This window comes from Antennarius striatus, chromosome 8, assembly GCF_040054535.1.
Source record: "Antennarius striatus isolate MH-2024 chromosome 8, ASM4005453v1, whole genome shotgun sequence".
NCBI lineage: Eukaryota > Metazoa > Chordata > Actinopteri > Lophiiformes > Antennariidae > Antennarius > Antennarius striatus.
In genome coordinates this window covers 5,541,131-5,562,886 of record NC_090783.1, presented here as the reverse complement: position 1 = coordinate 5,562,886, position 21,756 = coordinate 5,541,131, and the positions used below count along the sequence as shown (strand labels likewise).

Below are 21,756 nucleotides of genomic sequence, written 5' to 3'. Positions count from 1 at the left end.
TTATATCACTGTAAAGAAAAGAAGTGCTGTAACAACGCAGCTTAACTATCTGCCATTGCTGACGAGCACGGAAGAAAATCTTTAGGCTGTACGATAGCTTCACCTCAATGGAGGAAAGGACTATTTGAGGCATGATCAATAGCTGCAGTGTATTGATAGGTGTACATACGTTTATCGTGGTTGTCTTTACACCTCTGTTTATACCTGTATCTATTTCTTTTTTTCTCAGTATTTCACCTTTATCAGTTTGTTTTAGATCTTCTCTCTTCACCATGGGACCTATGATTTATGGGCACATCTGTCAGCCATAATAAAACAGTCGCTTAATGAGCAAATGAAGGTGACCTTTGTGTACAATGTTGCATAAAGCAAGCTTTTTTTGTGTGTATGAGTGCATGTTCCTCTTTCAAGCATGCATCTTTACACATACTCGCTCAATAACAAGTGTGGCATGCGAGCTGAAGGGTGAACACCAGCTAAGATTATGGATACTCGAACACATGAAAGAAAAAATACATTGAAAAGACAGACAGAAACGATTAGGTAAAAGTGAAAATTGGCGCAAACTGTGAATGTCTTAAGAAACGAAAGGTGCATTCTCCAGAAAACTGGAAATGTTCAATAACGGAAAGCTCTCGCAGCCTCAACATTGCACCACAAACAAATGTAGGTCACATGTTCCACTGGGAACGATACAGCCATCAGGAGGACAAGCCTCACTTCCAGCTATCTGGATAACACAATACAAGGATGAATAAGGAAGGAGAGCAATATACGGCTATTTAATGCAAAATATTTGGCCGAGTGGAAAAGCTTTAATCGTCTCGCTGCTTCATTATGATATCCTGCTCAAAGAGAATAAAGGCAGATAAGGAGACCAGGGAGAAATGGAGAATTTGAGAGAAATGTTAGAAGTTAGGAAAGAAGGCACATAGAAGATGAAAAATTATGCTAACAAACTGTGCAGAAATAGTTGGAAATTGAGGCATTTAAAACTTTCACCAGTAAGCATTTAAATTGGTGGATCACTTTTGAAGCCAGTATTTTATTGAGTACAATGACATTGTGATCACCAGCAACTCCTGAATTAACCACTTCACAATCTGTGAATATGATCTGTAAATAGTAATTAACAGTCACTCCCGTGATAAAAGTACGTTTATATACCACAATTGATCTCAGACAGGGTGGACTTGATCCTGATGATGGTCTAGATAATCCTAATGGCTTCTGTCCTGGCACTGGAGCATCTGCAGGGCCTCTATGAAGGTTTCTCTATGAGCTGAAGAAGCGACTGTGCCTGTGAAGCTAACTGGGACAGTGCAAGGATATCTTAAATCCCCGTACCAGGCCAGCAACTTATCTGTTGGTTTTCAATTATAGCTCAGACGTTTTGCCGTGGCTCTGAATTCACCCCAGAGTCCGAGGATGCTATTAGAGAGCAACACATGCCCGGTGTTTACACTTTCAATTTTTGAAAAAGCTGAGGCATCCAGATCGGACCAACAGAGCATGAGAGTGGTCAAATGCATTAAAGTTGGTATATCAATCTACCCTTAAAAATTAAGATTTTTTTACATCCACTCATCCAACACTAGCTTCTTAAATTTAATAACTTGCAGTTTTTCTTCCTAATAACACATACATCTATATCAGTTATTTTCAATCTGACGTCTTGCCTCAATCTTGTTGAAGAGCGTGAATGATTGCCCTTTTTATAAAACAATATCCAGTAAGTATTGAATAATTTTTGAATAGACTTTTTGTACCATAATTTCCTTGTTGGCTGTCTCCTTGAAGAACATTCACACCATTACTTTCAGTGTGTAAGCTTAAGTCAAGGGAGCTCTTTGGGCTGTAACGGGGGCTACTCCTTCCTCTCATGGACAATTGGTCTTTAATTTTAGCTTCTGATACAGCCCATGAGTTTCCTTTTGAACTGGTAACGTTTGAGCAATTATTGTTTTGCTCTCTAACCGGAGCTGAACTACTACTGTTGTATTAAAAAGATATATATTTAACCAACAGCATTTTTAACAACATTATTTACAGCTAATAAGTTCTTTCAAAAAAAATGAAAAGTGGAAAAATGATACTGCATTTCAAAGTTAAGTTGCAGCAGATATATCATGCAATTATTCAGTACGGCATTAGCTGTGAATCAATAAGGTATGATATTGTACTTTCCTTTTTATTCTTTGTTTAAAGTTATTTAATTTGTTACATAGTTTGAGCTCTAATGGATTCCGTTGCCTTCTTTTGTCAGCAAATCAATGAAAGCAGCAAAGCCAGCAATGATTATAATAATCATAGCCAAAGCCAAATGTATCTCATACCTCTGCAACACAGACCTAAAAAAGGCATTAATGAGCCAGAATCTTATGCCGGGTGACACTTTCTATCATCACCAAATGTGAATTGATCCTATACTAATCCCCAAAAGAACTAAAATGTATTCCTGTTTGAGTAACGATGGCTGAAACCTGCAGTACCCAGTTGTTAAAGAGCCTCTTTTAAAAAATGAATGCAACTACATATTTGTAACTCATTTGTATAACTTAATGTCCTCACAAGCACGTAATGATCTCCAGTGCTCCAGATGGAGACGGGTAATAAGAGCGTATATACTGAATGGTCCAACATTTTGTGTATAAGATGTAGAGAGTCCAATGCCATTGATGCTGTCATATCTTTCCTTTGGGTAAATGCATTAATGTAGCCAGCAGCTCCAATAATGATAGTTTAGGATAAAGTCTGCACTGCAGAGCAAATAATAATGAATGAATACATGTCAGTTTCAGGTATTTTTAGATTTGTTTGCAATGAAAAATAAAGAATATCAGCTATATTAAGCTATACTTTAATGACATCTGACAGTAGAGATGAGACAGATCCAAATATACAGCAGTATGCAGGCTTTATAATATGCATACCGCTGTATTTCAATAGAAGAATACACCAACGAAGCATGTGATAATCTAAATATCCAAGAAGGGCATCAAGCCAGTGAGGTGAATATTGAAAGCAGGTTTAATGCTCTCCTCTAGCAACAATAGCAACGGGTGGTATTTGTCCATATGCCTTTGAAATCTATCTCCATGTTCCCTGTCATTTGAATAAATCTCCCTCTGTGCTAACCAGCGCCTATGGCCGGATCTAATCTCCACTTTCAAATGGGAAGCAGGCATAATGACACAGTGGGAAGGGGGTTATTAAAAATTGAAACACAGCTAATTAAAGCAGGGGTGGAAGGATCAGACACCAAGCTGGTGTATCCAAGTGTAAAGAGGAATCTTAGGCCTAAACAGGATAAGAGGAATCTGCTCACATTATTGTACCTGAGGCAAAATTTGGTGTTCAATACAACTCCTTGATTAGTGATACAAGTTTCTCACACTTCTATCAGCAGTGCAGAGTGAAACATGTCTTAAATACGTCTGTAAATAAAGAGTTTGTGAAGAGGTCACAGGTAACAGGCTCTTTTTCTTACACATATCTGAATAGGTAGGATGGGAAAGACATGGTAAACTCAATTTAATAGCTGTATCCTCTCTTCCCACTGCATCAAAGAGAATGCATTAGTATTAGTTGCATCAGTCTGCCCTGTTTTATAGGTTGTGACATTCCATACCACAGAGATTACGAGGATAGGGGACTTTTTCCTCCTGCGTTAGCCTGAGATTAACAGGAAGCGACATGCTTGTTAAGACAATAAGAGCCGTCGCCTGAAATCAGTGTTACACCGGCCAGGGCAAGAAAATTCACACTGAAAGGGCACGTTCGCCATCTTAGATAGTCCAATCTGAATAAAGAGGTTTTGTTAAAGCAAAACAATATGGAATAGCTTTGGAATGTTAATGTTGTGTTTTCACAAGTGATAGCAACATGATATAGCAGAACTCAGAGGAGCTCCACAATTAACCTGGAAACTTTAATTAAAGCAGATGAGCACCAGATCACACATGGAGATTCTGTCGAAAAACACTCAGTGGTGCATGGAGGGATGGAAGCACAAGTTACTGTCATAATTTTACTGATATTTTTTCTATTTATCATAACACTATCTGTATAATAACAATTATGAAGCATCAAAATTTCTTGCAGTGCTAAATGATGTTATTAAATCTCATGTCCAAAAACCCAAAGTATTCAACTTCTAAATAAATCAAATAAAAAGTGACAAATTCTAACCTTAGAGAAGTTGGAACTATCAAATTTTTGGTTCATTTGTTTGAGCCACAACCAGATACAGGAGAGGAATAAAATAGTCACTGGTTAGTATTTTGTCAATCAGCTGATCAGTCTGGAACAATTCCAAATGCATATAAGGGTTTTTGAGATCTTTTTTTTGTGTGGTAAATTTCACATATTAGCCTCAATTCCTAAAAATAATTTGCAATTTGTATGAACCAATGAACAGAGCAGTCTTGAGTATGGCTCACTGTTACTGACCTGTCTTCCCGTGTTCGTGAGTGTCAGCTATGATTGATCAGCAGTTCCCTCACCTGTCAGTTTTACTGCAGCTGTCGAGAGTTTTGTGACATTACATGCAGTCATTTCATGCTCCGTTTCACCCAGTGTAACCCCAACTGGATGTTTAATGCTGCAACAACATTTGATGGGAGTAATAGTGGAAACGAGAAGCATTTTCATGTAAGGGGTCTGAAAGAGCCCTTAGATAATTTGAGGCAGTATTTAATTACAGCGTGTTGAGGGATGGTTAAAAATACTATTAATTAATTGTGTCTTTAGTTACAATGAGTGTTCGGCTGACATGAGGCGTCATTGTTTGTTTGGTTACTCAGGCTTTCCAACTTGTCATGAACCCCATTGATTAGAAAAAAAACCCAAAACTCTATGGTGTGAGGTTGTTATAATCGACCCGAGAAATTGAAGAAACCTCTGTGGGTGCGCAAAAAACAAGAACAATTTCCAGTTTGTTCTCTTTCTAGTACCCCTTTTAAAGATCCAGACCACAGAGGGAAGGGTATTCGAAAGTCTTGCTATCCCAACATTGCTTTTCCACAAAATTGACTTCAATTCTTTTTCATATACTTGCTGATGTAACCCCTGCAGATTTTCAACGTCCATTACTGACAGGTAACCGTTGGAAACAAATGATTCATTCTGTTCAGTGCAGAAACAGTATTTTTTTTTAATCATCTAACTAAGCACTGCACTCAGGAGATTAATGGGAAAACATCCACTCATTATAAAACATTCCTGTGTGGCCCACATGCAAACTTTGATCTGTATTTCTTTGTCAATCACAAAGATGGAGTTGGAAGCTAACAAGCCTTTGCCTCTGAACAAACTTCATGCCCTCATTAGAGATCAGAAGCTGTCTCATTAAGCCTGACACTAATTTATCCAGTGCAGTCTACAACCTACTGTACCTTTACTCTCGGCTGCAGTCTTTCTTACATCTTCACTCATATCACCTGCTGCTCTGACATCCCTTGACATGGCGCTTGGCTTACACCCACAGACAGCACAATCTTCTCTCAACTAATTATTCGGCTCTTACTTATTAGTCCAAAAATTAAGTTCAGCAGTACATGAACGCTGCATCTGCAGCCAAGGGATCAGAAATGAAGAATGTGTAAAGCTCAACTTAGTACTTTTGTCATTTTAATGGAAAATCAAAGAACAGATATGTAACAGTGCATGAATGCATGCAGTCCCTTTTTGAACAACATAATCACTCATCAAAAATACATGTGCACAAAAGGAAAATACAGCAGTCTTAAACATAGGGCTTCAAAAACATCTCAGAAACATATAACAAGTACACCCAGTGCAATGAGATGTTGGTTTAATATATATGCACAAATATTTTGACAGTAATAATATGTCTACCCCATAACCAGTGGCTATTACTGGGAAGGTTTGCCCTTTATTTAGGCCATTGTAACTAAGATACATGCGGTACATTGTTATTGCCTTTTTATTCAAAAAATCTTTTCTCTCCTTTTATATCTATTTCTAGAAAATAAGTCTTGAGTTGTTCACTTTATTTTACTATTTCCTACCTTCTTTGATCACAAACATCACAAATAGTTTGACTCTTTATGCTATAACACTTCAGAGTACTTACTTACAGGGGTCATTGCCCCATTAATGTTTCACTTGGCAAAGCAATCGTGACGAGGGGAGGACAAGCATTTCGACCTCTAGGAAGAGGGAGGAGTCTGACATTGGTTACCTCCGTGCTGTGCTACTCGAGAACGGACGAGGGAGGGGGACGCACACAGCAGTTGGGCCGTCTGACATTTTGCAGCATTGACCTGAAAATGTTCTGTTGCCTCCTTTTGTTCTTCCTGCCATGTTGTGGCGAGTCAACTCCAGAAACTGACTTTCTGAGGGACGTTCGGGCGATCAGTTTCCTCTCTTGCTCCTTGATTTTGCATTGCAAGTGGCTTTGTATGGCGAAACCAAGAGATTCTGGGTCAACAGAGGCGCCATAGACCTCCCAAGTCATCCCTTGTTCATCCCAGACCACGTCATGGACACTTTTTCCTTTCTCTTCCTCTGACTGATCGTCTTCTTCAGCTTTCCTCTCTGGCTCTATCTTTGTTTTGCCAGACTTTATCTCCTTTCCTTTACCTCCAGACTTTTTTTCAGGACTTGCAGCTTTATTTTTGGTTAGATTTGACTTTGTTACTGTTGCTGCTGGAAGAGCCTGTTTGGTCTTGGTTGTCACAGCAGCTGGAGACATTTCAGCATTGCTACTGTCAGCAAATTGAGAGCCTGCACTACTCTTCAGGGATGTTCCTGGTTTCAAAGAGGGAGCTTCAGCAGTGGTTGTTTTCAATGAAGTTTCCTGAATTCTTGATTTATTTTGGGACTCAACCGTCTCTCCGTGGTCCTTGTGGTTGCTGTGTTCAATATTGATTTGATAAACTGGCTGGGTGTTGCAGAGAGCTGAACCAGAGTCTTTAGGCTTTGCTCCTAACCCTTTGTTTTGTTCTTGGGACAAAGTTTCTGAATGGAAAGTCATCCCGGCATTTTGGTTGGGGCACATCTCTGCCTCAACAGTAAGTCTCTCTGACCTTGGATCAGAAGAGGCAGATAGAGGGCCTACATCCACCTGATGTAATCCCACACCCCTGTCCACCTGGTAAACTACAGCCAGGCTCTGCATCTCCTCCTTCAGGACTGCACCACCATTTGTTCTGCGGGTCACAGCGAAGGGCAGCAGGCTTGGACTTGTGGACACAGCTTTACTGCATGTATTAGCAACTGCCTGAACTTCCATATCATGGCACTGCTTGATTGGGGTGGATGACAGGGATGAGGTCATTGTCGAAGCCTCCCTATAGAGCTTGCGGTGCTGCTGCCCTTCACAGACAGCTGTGCTAGTCTGGCTAGCATCCTCAACCTCCTGCCCGTGGACGGCCATGTTTTGTGCAGCCTGGGGCGGAGTGGATGAGTCTGCCTGAGAGGACATTGGTTGATCTGAAGAGACTTGTGTTTGCCTTAATGTTGGCAAATCCTTCTCTAGATGCGTTGAATTAGAATTCTTCTGCGTAAGCCCTAACTCTCCATTTTTGCTATTAATTGGAGGTGTGTAGGAGGTAACTGGAGCTGCGGTAGTTACCGTGAGTATTTCTTGCAAGCTGGCAGAGCTTTGTTTGCATCGATGTATATGATCCTTCTCTGCAGCTACCTGCGGTGCAGCACTGTCCTTGTTTTTATGAGCTGAAGTACTCCCTTTACTGTCAAGCTGTGGTTTGGATTCTGTTTGCCTTAATTCACAGGCATTGTTAAGATTTCTAGTGTTTGGAGACACATGTTCATTACTTTCCTCCGGTGCTGTGGCTTTGGCTGAGGATGTCAGTGGTGCACACTCCTCTGTCGCACTTTGATCTTTTATTCTGCAGTCATTGGTCTGCATGTCGCTCTTTGATGGCGAAATAGCAGACGATACATCAGCCTTGAGAATTTCCTCTTTGACCGTTTTCATATTAGCATCCTTCTGAGTGCTTCCTGCCTCACCGAAACCTTGACCTGTTAGAGACAGTTCTGGCATCTGTTGGTTCTCACTCGTCACAAGCTCTTTTCTTGTTTGGTTTCCAATACTTGGTTCTGGTATGTCAGACGGAGTGCTGCTCACCGGTCCCGTTCCGAGGCAGACTGTTGTTTGAGTTGGTGGGGTGGTGTTAGTGGGAGAAGAAGAGAGAGATAAGTTCTCTTTTTTGTGGTCTGGAGATGTGGACGGGGTTTTTGGACAGACAGGAGAAAGTTTGAGGTTGGGCTCTTTGGTCCAGTTGGCATTCGGCTCCTTGTTACCCAGCGTGTCCACCACAGCCAGCTGAGGGACCATCTGGACTGTCACTGTCCTTTTTGGGTTAGTTCCCATGTTAGACTCACTTGTTCACTCTTGAAATATTGTTGTAATCCAAAGAAGAAAACAGACGCTCAATGTCACACTTTTCTATGAAGGAAAATAGAAATAGTCTATTAGTTTCTTTTTATTGAAGAAACACTTTTAAGCAAAACAAGCAGATTCTCATTTGTAACCCTGAATAGCTGAGTATCACATAAATAACCTCTAATGTTATTAGTATACATTTAAATAATCAATGTTAGAATAAATGCAAAGCACCAGAACAATTATTAACCCACCCGGTTTAAGATAATCACTGCTTTGACATTTAAAATCAATAGTTGTTATTTAATGTGTAATTATCTACTCAATTATTAACACAGAATTCTTAAAATTTACAATATCCAAATCACTTTCAACATGTTTTTTAAGTGCTATTCCTTTTAGCGTAAGTCAGCCATGCTCTTCGAAACATGCCTGTAATGATAGATTATCCAAATGCATGAAATTCACTTATGAAGATTTAAATAACACACAAGAGTTGCTCTTTCCATTTAAATGTTTTAGAAACTACCATTGAAGAAGGTTAATCTGTTTCAAAGTCACTTTCTTGATGCAATTCTAAATATATAAAATATTGTATATTAAATTAAATTAAATTAAATTAAATTAAATTAAATTAAATTAAATTAAATTAAATTAAATTAAATTAAATTAAATTGAATTGAATTAAATTAAGACATTGACTGTAGCAAATCCCTAAAGTATATTCAAAAATGTTCTGTTTGCAAACCTGGAGGGAGTTTGGGTTAGGGTTGGACTGAAAGTATAAAAAATTTACATATTATCTTATCTTATCTTGTCTTATCTTATCCTTTCATATCTTATCTTTTTTATTCAACAATCTTGTTTGGTTCCAAATTTCTTAATTATAACTGTTTGGAAACATCACTCAAATATCATCCATTCCAAATTAATCGCTGTGACATTTTAAAGTATAAAGTATTTGGCCACAAAGGGGCTCACCAGTCTGATCGTATACCCATATATGAAATTAAGTGAGTTTTTGTTGTGCTCTTAATCACACACTTCGCAGAATCCTTAATAATCTTTAGAAGTGAATCAATTGAAATGAGTTCACAGTTACAAAGATAACCCTGCAAAATCCTAAACATGCAAAAAGTGTTGCATTAAAATAATCTCAATTTGTCATCTTTATTTCATCTACCCTTTTCTGCCATGGCACTTTAGTAAAATTATGAACTGAAATGAAAATCAAAAATATATTTTTTCCCCAAAATCAATCTGTTATAAATGCCAGTCGCTGACCTTGAGTTTTACAATTCTCCTGATCCCAGCCCTGATGAATGACTCTATCTCAGCCTGCCTCCTTGAAGTAGAAGCATCTGGGCAAATTCTACAAGCAGTGTGCCAGCACTCAGCAGAAGTCTGAAATATCTGATCCTCAAGAGGCAGACAAATGTGTTGCACTTTGAATGAAACCTCAGTCACAAAAAACATCTCTGACTAGTCCAAAATACGAATCACCATTGAGTTGTCAGTGATTACTCTGGGCAAGTTGTCCATTTCATTTCAGCGACTGAATTGAAGATCATCTGTTCTGCATTATTTGCGCTTCATGTCAGTGTTAACGGCCCCATCTGAGATATTCTCATTTCTTTGGGAGAATCTTTGGGAGATTTTATATTAATCAGGTCATATCTGTGCCTGCTTCTCAAGAATAAAGAGTGTGAACTTCTGCCACTGTTATTAAAACAATGATCATTTCCCTCCTCATGCACCTGTAAGCCTGAAAGAATCATTTTAAAATGTGAGTTGAATAAAAGAGAATGGGAGACCACTGTTTTGAGTCATGGACAGGTGTAGCGCATTTGTGTGTGCTCTCCCACTATGCATCTGCCTGTCTGTTGTCAAAGTGCAAATATTTATGGGAGGCATATCATGACTGCAATTAGACTCTTTAAAAATAAAAATAAAAAATGAAACGCCCTGGTGTCTGGGATTTTCTCTTGCCTGCAGCAAGTCAGAAACAACAGTAAGAGCGCATGCAGAATGTAAATTCACGCACAGCCGCTGACATTACATACATTTAAGTGATGCACTCGACCAATTCGGGCCAATTAAGATCTATGTCATGCACCGCAGTCTGCATTTGCAGTCCTGTCTCAACCCATCTCAACGGCCATTAATATTTGCTGAATTGATTTGACCTTGCGGACAAATTTATGATTTGACACGAAGGAAATCATATTGTGGTGAAAAAAGGTGCGTGCCTTACCTTGGGAGGCGTTTTATGTCCCGTGAGCCTCAGATGCCGTTTGCGCGTCAGTGTAAGTGAGATGAGGCTAAACCCCAGATATGAATATGGAAAATCAACCCTGTGTCGGTGACACCAAGCCACGCCTTTTACCAGACTGTGGGCATCGATCCTACGGAGCAAAGCGCAAAATTCAAGCATCCTGACTGAATGACTGTGCGCAATGAGTCACCACGGTCCGACGGACGGTCGCTGCCTCATTGCTGATAACGCTCCCAGCCACATGCCAGTTAAGAGAACAGCTTTTACAATCAAGGACCTCTGGTGATGATGTGCGCTATCCCAGACAGAGCTGGCTCAGCACAGCGAACGTGCATGTTGCAGCAGAGTAAGCAAGATGAATGTATGAATGGGGTAGAGGATGAGGATGAGGATGAGGATGAGGATGAGGATGGGAATGGAAGTAGCGCAAAGAACTTCATCATGAAGTGGTTGCTTTCAGAGCCTATCGTCATTATTATCATTTATCTCCTGAAGTACTCGTTTTATTTTGTTGCGCTTGTTTGTGCCAACGGGTACAGCCTGATTCATTCTGAGCCGCCTATTGGAGAACGATGACATTTGCATCCATTGTTTCAAGAGGTCTTGATAAAATAAATAAAGTGCATTTATAATACGGTCACTAAAAGCATATGAGACTTGGTGCAATGATGCAGGTATGTGTATGCACTGTATTCATAAGTGGACAGCAGAACGGAATTAGACACTCGCTCGGTATAAACAGGTGAATATCAGCAAAAAAAACAAGAACAACATCAACTATGTCTTTTGATCTTGATTTTTATCTGTTGCAAGAAAAAGTTTAAATACTGACTGACAGTCTCCAGTTTTCTTTTGATTCATCTTGATCATGTGAGACATTTTTAACAAGCACTAACAGACTATAAACACTTCATGCTGTCCAGCCTGAACCTATTGTCTAAAAATTGGTGACACTCCCTATTACTACAGACAATGGTGGCATTTTCCTCTCACGTCACTTTCTAATTCTACTCCATTAAGCTACATTCAATATTTTTATTTAACCACCTACGTTCAGCAGTTTTGGAGATTTGTTACTCGTAAAACAAAACCCAGACTGACAGAAAAAAACTGTATGGTTTCAGTGGTAACAATGGAGTAATTCTAGATCATTCATAGATAATAAGGATTATGAAGTAGATGTATTCAATTGATTTTAAAAACAATTCGATACATCAATCATGACATGTTACTATACTGTGGTAAAACCAAATGAAAATGGAAACAGCCAGCAGTTCAACAGTTCCTCCAAACAGATGGAATGTATGTGAACTGTTGATCTTAATTAAGAAGACGTGAAGCTTTGTTCCTGTTTTAAAGACTGCACATTTTATAAAAAGAAAACAAGAAAGAACCAGCACTGAATCTTTTACTTATTTGCATTTATTTAACAGTTTAAGTCAGTTGTTCCAGAAGTGCTCCTGCATACTAGAGAAGGCCCAGAAATATTGGTTGAGTGTGAGTTCTGGTAATCAGTCTCTAGTTAAGTCTGTTTGTTTAGCCACTTTAAGTCGTTAAATTCATCTTAAATAATATAAAGACTATTGATTGAAAAACAAAGCATTGGGAGTGTGTGTTTTGGGCAGTGTGAGTCAGTTCAATAATTATGAAAATAAGGAGATTTATCTTTGAAAACGATCAAAAAGTGCAGACATATCCCCATTGTATCTAATTGCAATAACAAGACCAAACAATCAAATGGTAGTTGTTTTTCCTATATTGAACACTATAACATTTGGTAGTTTAAGTTATTTTTCTTTATTACTTTTAGCATTTTTTTGTTTTGTTTACCAAAATCCACATACAGGATTTAAATAATAATATTCATATCATCATTATACACAACTCCTTTTCTTGACCTCCGCCAATCTTTTAGACTGCCTTTGTAAGGTACGTGCTTTCTTAGGACATTTGATTTCTAATATAATATGTCTGAGATTGTCTCTTGAAGTGGAGCAAGTTTGATGATAGATGTCCTGCCTGAAAAGTAATGGAAGGGGGAAAAAATTTTAATTAAAAAAAAAAATATTGCCCCCATTTTAAAAGGTGGGAAGTAGAATGTATAAATATATTTATATACAGTATACCTTTTTTCAATCTAATTCGGTCATAACACTGATATGGCATCATCTTGTGGTGAACCTCGGAAAGGCAAATCCAAACGTCGTGGGGTGGCGCTGCGGCAACGTTCGATGGCTGTGGTGGTACGTTCAAAGACGTCGTTACATTTTCTTAAAAGTGTCTCTCATTCTAACAATTTAAGCAGAACTGAAAATATTTTTTTGAAAAATATTTAACTTTTCAATGAAAATGTGCATATAGTCTCCACAGTGCGTGTTATTTCCATTGCTGCACAATGGATTTATTGCACACGTACAACCATTTTTGTGCGTGTGTTCTTGAATGCAGCGCACCAGATCCATCCCGTTGTCAAGTAAAGCGTCGCTAACCCTGCCACTCGGCCCATCGCTTCCAAGTGACTTTTGGGTTTTGCTTTGCCGTGTCGACAGGGTAAGAGTGACTCTAACTTTATTGTCAAACAGAGCAATACCTGTGATGAAATCCAATTCATCTTAATATGTGTTAGATAATTAAAATAAGAATTGGGCGAATATGACAACCTGTTGTCTGAACCGATCATCTGTGAGTTTTTAAATATGGTTAGCTAAATTTGTTTTTAATTTACTGTGGTAGACAGTTAGCAGCATGTTAGTTATCAGTGCTACTGATTCGGTAGCATCCAGAGAACACCTGGACAATTCGCTGAGTTTTTGTTTTGTGAACAGAATGATCACGTCTATCTGAAATTAGCTTCGCATCAATGCTAGCTATTACATGGCGTTTTCTTCTTCTGTGGTGTATGGGAAGGCGGGGTTTGGTTGCCAAACCGGAAAGTCCTGCATCAAAATAACTCCGACGAAACCGAGAGGAACTGAAAACTAATTATGCATTGTTAGTTAGCGTTATTCTATTCTTATTGTACAGACAAATTTATTAATTTTAATATTAAATATTCTTATTTGTGATTTTAATTTTTAAATCACATTTTCATATTAAAGTTTCATATGAAATGTTTTTGACAAATTTAGTCTGTTGGGTATTTTAATATGCCTTGCATGAAATGTTAATTGGCTCTGATACTTTGCTTCTGAAAACACTGGCATTCAAGCATGTACTCAAAAGAGTTTAATTTCCTGATGCAGAATTATCCTTCATTGTTTGAGCGGGTCAACCAACCATTTCCAGGCTGTTAATGTTAACAAATCAAACAAATGTAACACATTTTAAAAAATATGTAATGATTGTCTATTTGAATTAATTTTTCTGTGTGAAGTCTCAAGTGCCAAGTGTTTTTCTCTGCCTAGGTTCTAGAAAATGCTGGGCTGTATTTGGCAATATTTCTACACATCCTTCCTCAGACACTGGCTGAAGTGGCTCATCAGACAGGCGACAGGAAAATGTGAGCTACAGAGAATTTGCTCTGGATACAAGTCTGGGGCAACAAGGACAATAAATGCAGGTCGGTTAAATCACCCCAAACAAGGTCTTCTTTTCCACTGAGTATAGATTTTTGATTTGATGTCATTTTGTATTTCATTGTAGAATATTCTCTCCGGTCATCAAAGACTAAGGTAAGAACATAATAGCATTGCTGAAGGTATGCTTTTGTGGAGTTTTATTTTGTAAGCATTAATTTTCTTCTGATTTTCAGGATTATTCTGTATCATTTTCAACATCACAATTTCTATTATTTTATGTCGGAGCTCAAGTCTCTTCTTGCGCTTTTTGGAAGTCACATTTTTAATGGCTTTTAAAGAGGTTTGGTGAACAACAGCTAATTATTCTGCATCATCTTAGTGAGGACATTTGTCAGTCATGATTTTTGAAAATGAAAGATTTTCTGACCTGAATTTGTTGACTGTTTATGCTAGAAGTCAGAGTTATTTTATCTTTAAAAATAGGCTAAGGTAATTTGAGAATGGAAACAGATATTATATGCGGGTGAAAAAATATTAAATTTTTAGAAGATATTTGTATCAAAGGAAAAAATACATTATTTGGCTCCACATACTGCGCTGTCAGATATAACTATAAATATTAGACACACACAACACAAACACTTTGTATAGAGTATAAATGTGTCTGGACACCTGCCAACAAAGCAGGTAATATTGACAAAATATTAAAATGTGAATAATGGAAAATTCACCAGAATTTACCACATGCTGTGTCCCTTCCGACACCACTTATCTGTTCATTATCAGTCAGGCTGTTGACAGTCTGACCTGCCATAAAGATATATCCTGTATCCTTAATCAGTACTTATCTTTTGATACACTTGCAAGCATAGAGCCATTGACTCTACATGACTTTGATTTTAGCAAATGAGGCATTTTCCAGTCGACACTCCTTTCTTTGAAACAGAAATGCCTTGTCATCTTTTTTTTCTTTGTCCGAGGTTGACTTTCATTGAAGTTTTTTTTTCCTTCCTATGGATTATGAGACATTGCACCACTTTTCTATGTGATAGCTTTCTGTATCCAAACTGTGACCACCAACTCTTTTCCTTTGCTTTCTTTGTAGACTTTAAGAGGAGCTTTGGAAATCAACAAAGACAAATTAGAAGATTGTGTAGACCAAATTATGAAAGTGAAATCTATCAAAGCCCAGAAAGATCCACAGTAAGGTCACTTCTTCTCCATTATTTTGAAGGTTCAGCACTTGTTTTATTCCCTAATGATTGATGAAATGTTTGATTCTTTAATTGTATATTATTTGTTTAATCTCCTTGTATTTTTAGGTTCAAGAAAAGCCTACAAATCTGTCTTTTACAGATCACAGGACACAGCAGCTTGTGTGTATCTGTGGAAGATATGAGAAAGCAGGTCTTCACTTCTGAAAGCCAAGAACATGAGGCCAAGCTGTTGAAGGTGTTTTTAGTTTTTGGATCCTATTGTCACTGTACATGTTTTATTTGATGGTTACTGTTCACAAACCAAATAAGTCACAGGTCTTGTGGATTTTTAAAGTGGTGACCTTTAAGACTGAATGAAGTGAAAGTCCATTGGCTTGACTGATAAGTAATGCTTCATGAACATAATACGCACTGAAGTAATACCATGTTTGTGATAACTGTCAAATTAAAATTATAATCCAGTTAAATGGCATAACAAAACAGCAGGATTTAGAGAACTAATTTGACACAATTTTATCCACAATTAAAATAACTCTGGAAACTTTCTGTACTGTCAGTTGTGGGACTTGTTAATGCCAGCAGTCAAGCTGGAGTCCAGGATCACCAAACAGTGGGGAGACATTGGATTTCAAGGTGACGACCCCAAGACTGACTTCAGAGGAATGGGCATGCTGGGCCTAATCAACCTTGTGTAAGTCCCCTGTGACCATGGATGATCCATTTATCACCTTAAGTTATTAAAAGATATTTCTATCATGGAAATATGTCTGTGGCATAATTCCATTCGTGTTGAAACACAATAAAATATATTAATAGCTTATTTGTTGCAAATCAATGTCCATGGTATAGTTATTTTATAGTCATAACGCTGTCCAGTCAACATTGACTTCATAATGACACCTTAAAGCAAAGACCTTAATGTGTTGCTTGTTGCTGGTGTTACAGGTTTTTCAGTGAAAACTACACTGAGGAGGCTCGGCAGGTGTTGTCACATGCAAACCATCCTAAACTAGGGTAAGAATCAGACTTTCAATTGTCATTTCAGACACAACCTTGACTGATTTAGTACTTGTCCTTTAGGTATTCGTATGCCATAGTCGGGATCAACTTGACAGAGATGGCCTACAGCCTCCTGATGAGTGGAGCTCTGAAACCTCATTTCTACAATACAGTACAGGGCGCGCCTGAGCTTCAGCACTTTCATCAGCTGTACTGTGAGTAAAACACATATTTCTCAACACACTATGATTCTTTCCATCTATTAAAGAATAGATTTAGTAAAATGTGGCATTTTCTTTGCTGTCTTTTTCAAAAATATTTTGTTTCTTCTCTTAAGGTTATCTGGCGTATGAGTTTGATAGATTCTGGATGGCAGAAGAACCAGAAAGCATCATGCATTTCAATCAGTACCGAGAGAAGTTCCATAACATAGTCAAGACTCATTTACAGGACCCTGATGTATCCCTCAAATTGACTGCCTGTTCTAGAAAAAACTGATATTATTCAGAAATTTTCCTTGACCTCTCTGAAGAAGAAAACAGAAAGAAGCATCAGAGCAGAGGAAGTTTGGGCTGATTGGTCAAAATTAAAACCAATAACCTCCTCATATTTGTTTTTGTGATCCATTTTTCATACTTTCTTCATCTTACACCCTGTACCTAAAAAATGACATTCCGGTATTAAATCAAGCTCAGTGAAGTGGAAATGAGGACTGCTGCAAAATGATAACTAGGTTACGTTGTAACTATTGTTCTCTCAATGGAGGGACTATTTTCCCACGCACTCACATAACGAGGTAGAGAATGAGATTTGATACAGTAGAGAACATGTCTACCTTTTGTGAGTGCTTTCAATAACAACAAATTGTTCCAATTAAAATAATTTCTATACAAATGACCAAAAAAAAAGACCAAATCTCGATCTATCTTATTTGTATTTGTGTAAACAAATCTTTGTGTTCTCACAGTTGTCCTGCTAAAGAAATCTGATTGTTATATCCATAGACCAAAGCTAAAAGTTCATTTAGGGGAAAGTTTGTGCACATTTTATGTGATTTGTATTCTGTAACTTAGGTTATGTGGAACCCAAATTGGTTGTTTACCTCTGTTTTCACAAATGAGTGTGTGTTTGAAGACTGATGCTGTGTCTTCATGATGTTGTTACAGTGTGTATAAGCTGTGATTTGATTTTTGTAAGGTTTGTAGTAACATATTTCAATCCCAGCTAATTAATAAATCAACATTGTGGTGTTTCAATGTGTTTTGTGTGGTGGAAGTGACAGAATGAATTCATAACAAGCAAGCACAGGGTCTGTAAAACGAGTCAAAAAGATTTTGTTTGAGGTTTTTTTTTTGCATCCATTTTACATGTCATGGGCACCGGTGTTTTTACATGTCAAGGTTTAAGTTGCCTTTAATAAAAAAAACTGGCAGATTTCCTCTCACATGTCTTAAAGTGCAAACTCAGCTTCACAAAGGAGGCCGTCACGGATGAGTGTTCAAAGGATGCGCTGCCATTAAATTTAGAATGGGTTCATTATTAAAAATGATAAATACAAAGCTGTTTCTGCTGTATAGCAGTTCAACGTAAAGATTCCTTTTTCAACAAAGGGATTTTTCTTTGTCACTACATGACAGAAAAACAAAATGTGACATAAATTTTCATTTGTTTTCTGCAATAATGTTATGACCCAGTTATTTTGGGGTTTTTCAAACACTGACTGAAACAAGAATCTCAATTTGTGTCAATCCTCTTCTTTGTGATCATCATGGCTCTCTTGATTTGTTCGAATGAGACAAACATCACTACATTCCATGAACCCAACCTCAGAAATGAGGGCACAAATCTAAAAGGAACCAAGAAAAGCAGATTGTAGTGAAAATAATATATTAATTTGGTCCACAAACGTAACACTGCTGAATTAAAATTGTCTTTTACCCTTTGTAGAAGGCAGTCGGACCTTCTTTAGTCAACATTGTCCACGCGCAGTTGATGGCGCTCTTGTACTGGCCTGGTGGAGAGTTCATGTATCTGGTTTTCACCACATCTACTGGGGAGGCTATCACCGTGGTAACAAACCCAGCCCCAAATGCAGACACAAAGTGGCAGGGAAGATTGTCTGTAGAGATTTAAAAATATAACAAGAACAGCATGAGTTAAACGGCCTTTGTTCTGAGCTTATTGACGCACATCGGTAGATTATGTAACACTGTGCATGAACCAATGCCAATGACTGAACATTCTTATTAACCACTGTCAAGGGAAAACACATTATGTTCAGCACCAGCATGTGTGCTGTTATCAGCTGTTGTGGCTTTGAGAGGGTGTGAGGATTTCTGTCCAATCAGATGCCTCAGGGGCATGACTTGTTTGCACTAGTAACCCAGGTACACATGTATGAGCTCTCCCATTCACCTGACATCAGTTTGTGTCTCAGGATGGCTTCCTTTATCAGGTCGTATGTAACCAACTCTGTACAGTTGACCAGTGCATTTCTGGTGATGTTGGGTAATGTTCCTGAAGAATCCAGAAAACAATCATTTAAGTGTTTTGAAGATATTAGATCAGTCATTACAAAGCAGCCATTACTACTGGGGTGTCCTAAATTGTACCTTTCCAGAGTCCACGAATGCCCTCGTTCTGGAAGATGTGTTTGTAGGCCTGCATGGTGCCGCTGTAGCGACGGGCCACCCCATCCAGGTTCATCTGCGCTTGGAATCGAACCTTGACCACATCTGTGGGTTGTGCAAAAGACACGGCCATGGCGCCAGTGGTGCAGCCGGCCAGGATCCGGATCAGAACACCAGGGTCTGGAGAAGGACAGGGACAGGTACAATCAACAGACAGATCGACAGATCGTCAGATAGATTGATAGATAGGTAACTTACTGTCTTTGCCGCCTGTGTAGAAATTTTTTACGTTGTCATACAGGCCGATTCTGATAGAGGCAAAGCACAGTTGTCGCTGCAAACCCGCCACCAATCCATTGTACAGAGACCTGGGCCCTTCTGTTCGGATCATGGTGCTGATTGTCCCAAAAACGCCTCTGTATCTGATGCCCCCCACTGGCACCTTCTCTCCCTGTATCTGGGCTCACAAATTATACTGGAGATTAAAACAGTTTCACAGAAAGTAAAAATTGATTATGGTGCCACATGTATTGAGTGTGAATGAGTGCAACTGATTTATAGAGATTGAAGTGGACAAAGTCAAACTGCTTAATCAGCACTTGTCAACATCAAAGTGTTGCTAACATTCAGACATTGGGGTTGCTGAAAGCATCAAAAACAGATTCATTTGATTAGATTTGAAAACAATAGGTTACGTAGCAGTGGATGCTCTGTTTGTATTTCTAGATACCTGTAGTCTGACTTTGGCTGTGTCCAGAGGAAATGTGACTATGTCAGCTATACATGCTGCTGCTCCAGCACTTGCCATCTTTACCCCCAGTGGAGGGGGAACGTCTGAGGGTTTAAGTCCCACCATGTTTGTTAATGCTGCTGTTAAAGGAAAGCACAAATACATAGAAGACACACAGATAAAAACCATCAGTACGGTCTTGTAGAAAAACACTCTATGAACACCATTAATTAGACCTCATTCATTTTTTTTAACAGAAGGTTTACTAGCTTATGATGTCTTTTAGGCGTCAACAATCAAATAGTAGCTTAATGATAAACTTACTGTATCTAAAATTTAAAACTTCCTTTAGATCCTCTGTAATACGTTGCAAGGATTTGATTGGCCAGATTATAATCCATAAAAAACCTACTAGACCTAAAGGAAAGATGCATGCTCTGTATTGATATATGGCCTAGCAAGCTGCTTTTATGACAACTGAGGAGAGGCGTTACTGTGTACCGCTGGACACACACATATAATCAAAGTCCACTCACTGTCAGAAAGTCAATGTTCAATTTACCTCATCGTGCAGACACGCCTCTGAAAAACAACTGCTTCACTTCTCTTCTATTACAAGATCAATATGTATATATGTATATATAAGCATATATTAATATAGAAAAATGTGGTTCATTGCTTGCAAACATTATCAACTTACCTCCACATATACAGTAGGTAACACTATTTCTATTTTCACTTAAAAGACAGCAAATAAATGTTCTTTCACTAACTAAATATTAAAGAAACATTTTATTAGGCCTGATGTCCACACTAACACCATAGCTATTATAAAAAAACACTCACATGGGTTCATTGGAGGGTTGTCTCTGCTCTCAGCAAATCAACAGAAGAGGTGTATATACAGTAGAGCTGATTGGTTGACTCACATCCGGCTGTCTTTTCACTCACGCAGTTGATATATTCATTCATAAATAATTAATCTAAAGGCATTCTGAAAAGATTATCAATCAGATGTTTGCTCAGATATGTGATTTATCAGTCAGTTGTATATACATTATTACTACACATTAAAACTATGCTTTAAAGGCTCCTTCACTGTTCATCTTGTATAATAAAGTCAGATCACTTAAACTTGCGGTTTTACATAACCTGTGTGTAACTCTGAATATCCTGTTCCTGACACACTCAGTCTGGAAGTCTGAGTCTGGAATGTCAATGTTCAGACCAGATAGCAGAAACCACCATTAAAACGTGACCGGGTCAGGAGGAGGAGGAAGGATTTAGGTGAAAAGACCCTGCCAGAGTCACTAGGAGTTCTTACTGTGGTTTGGACTCTCAGTTCTTCAGTGATTGTACTTCTCCTTGGTGAGACTTGATGCCACTGAATGAACCCTCTGCAGAGTTTCATGTCATTCTGTCTGTTCAATAAACCTTGTGTTTTGCTGAAATCTGACATCTTTTTCTTTCCAATAAATGAGTGTGATATCTGGGTATCTGAGCATCGGAGAGTTTTATCTGCTTGTCTGGTTGTAATTAAAAATATTGTACGCTCCCGTGCAATTATGATCTCCATTATAACAGATGCTACACTTATTTTTTCATTTTTTCTTACAAGTTCAGGCACAGAAGCAAGAACTACATTGAGAAAGAGTGGTGACGCGAACTAGTGACTGAAGTTCACTGTGAAGCAAATAAGAACTTTGTATCATGCTGTTTGACCTCGTAGCAATTTGACTGCAGGGAGTTTCATAACACATCAGTCTAAGTGATTTAACTTCCTAAACAGTTTGAGCAAATCAGATTTTGGGAAAAAAGGGCAGGAGAGAAGAAGCTTCATTCCCACAACAATCAGTATCGGTTTCTTTGCTTACCACCACGTCTGGTTACTCAGCCACACACCATTTCTAGGTAAGGAACTTGGCTCTGGATATGGTAATTAATAACTAAATATATATAAAGTGATTTGTGAAAAAAGTGATGATAAATAATCCACAAGAAAACAGGAACACA

The 21,756-nt window shown here is 38.3% G+C and overlaps 3 protein-coding genes across 3 annotated transcripts; 1 reads left to right on the top strand and 2 right to left on the bottom strand.

Moving 5' to 3' along the window:
• Positions 1 to 6,017: 6,017 nt before the first annotated feature.
• On the bottom strand, positions 6,018 to 8,362 carry gprin3b (GPRIN family member 3b). Its single transcript, XM_068321106.1, has 2 exons — positions 6,665 to 8,362; positions 6,018 to 6,586 (listed from the first exon to the last, which is right to left on the bottom strand). Exons 1-2 carry the CDS (start codon positions 8,360 to 8,362, stop codon positions 6,218 to 6,220), a joined length of 2,067 nt encoding a protein of 688 aa, XP_068177207.1. The 3' UTR covers positions 6,018 to 6,217.
• A 4,739-nt stretch (positions 8,363 to 13,101) lies between these two features.
• On the top strand, positions 13,102 to 17,635 carry elmod2 (ELMO/CED-12 domain containing 2). The gene is made up of 9 exons (XM_068321293.1): positions 13,102 to 13,199; positions 14,054 to 14,208; positions 14,292 to 14,320; positions 15,273 to 15,370; positions 15,490 to 15,619; positions 15,942 to 16,075; positions 16,330 to 16,398; positions 16,465 to 16,598; positions 16,721 to 17,635. Exons 2-9 carry the CDS (start codon positions 14,064 to 14,066, stop codon positions 16,879 to 16,881), a joined length of 900 nt encoding a protein of 299 aa, XP_068177394.1. The 5' UTR covers positions 13,102 to 13,199; positions 14,054 to 14,063; the 3' UTR covers positions 16,882 to 17,635.
• A 57-nt stretch (positions 17,636 to 17,692) lies between these two features.
• ucp1 (uncoupling protein 1) lies at positions 17,693 to 20,230 on the bottom strand. The gene is made up of 7 exons (XM_068321292.1): positions 20,068 to 20,230; positions 19,744 to 19,883; positions 19,272 to 19,470; positions 18,996 to 19,193; positions 18,799 to 18,900; positions 18,322 to 18,502; positions 17,693 to 18,229 (listed from the first exon to the last, which is right to left on the bottom strand). Exons 2-7 carry the CDS (start codon positions 19,867 to 19,869, stop codon positions 18,118 to 18,120), a joined length of 918 nt encoding a protein of 305 aa, XP_068177393.1. The 5' UTR covers positions 19,870 to 19,883; positions 20,068 to 20,230; the 3' UTR covers positions 17,693 to 18,117.
• Positions 20,231 to 21,756: the final 1,526 nt, after the last annotated feature.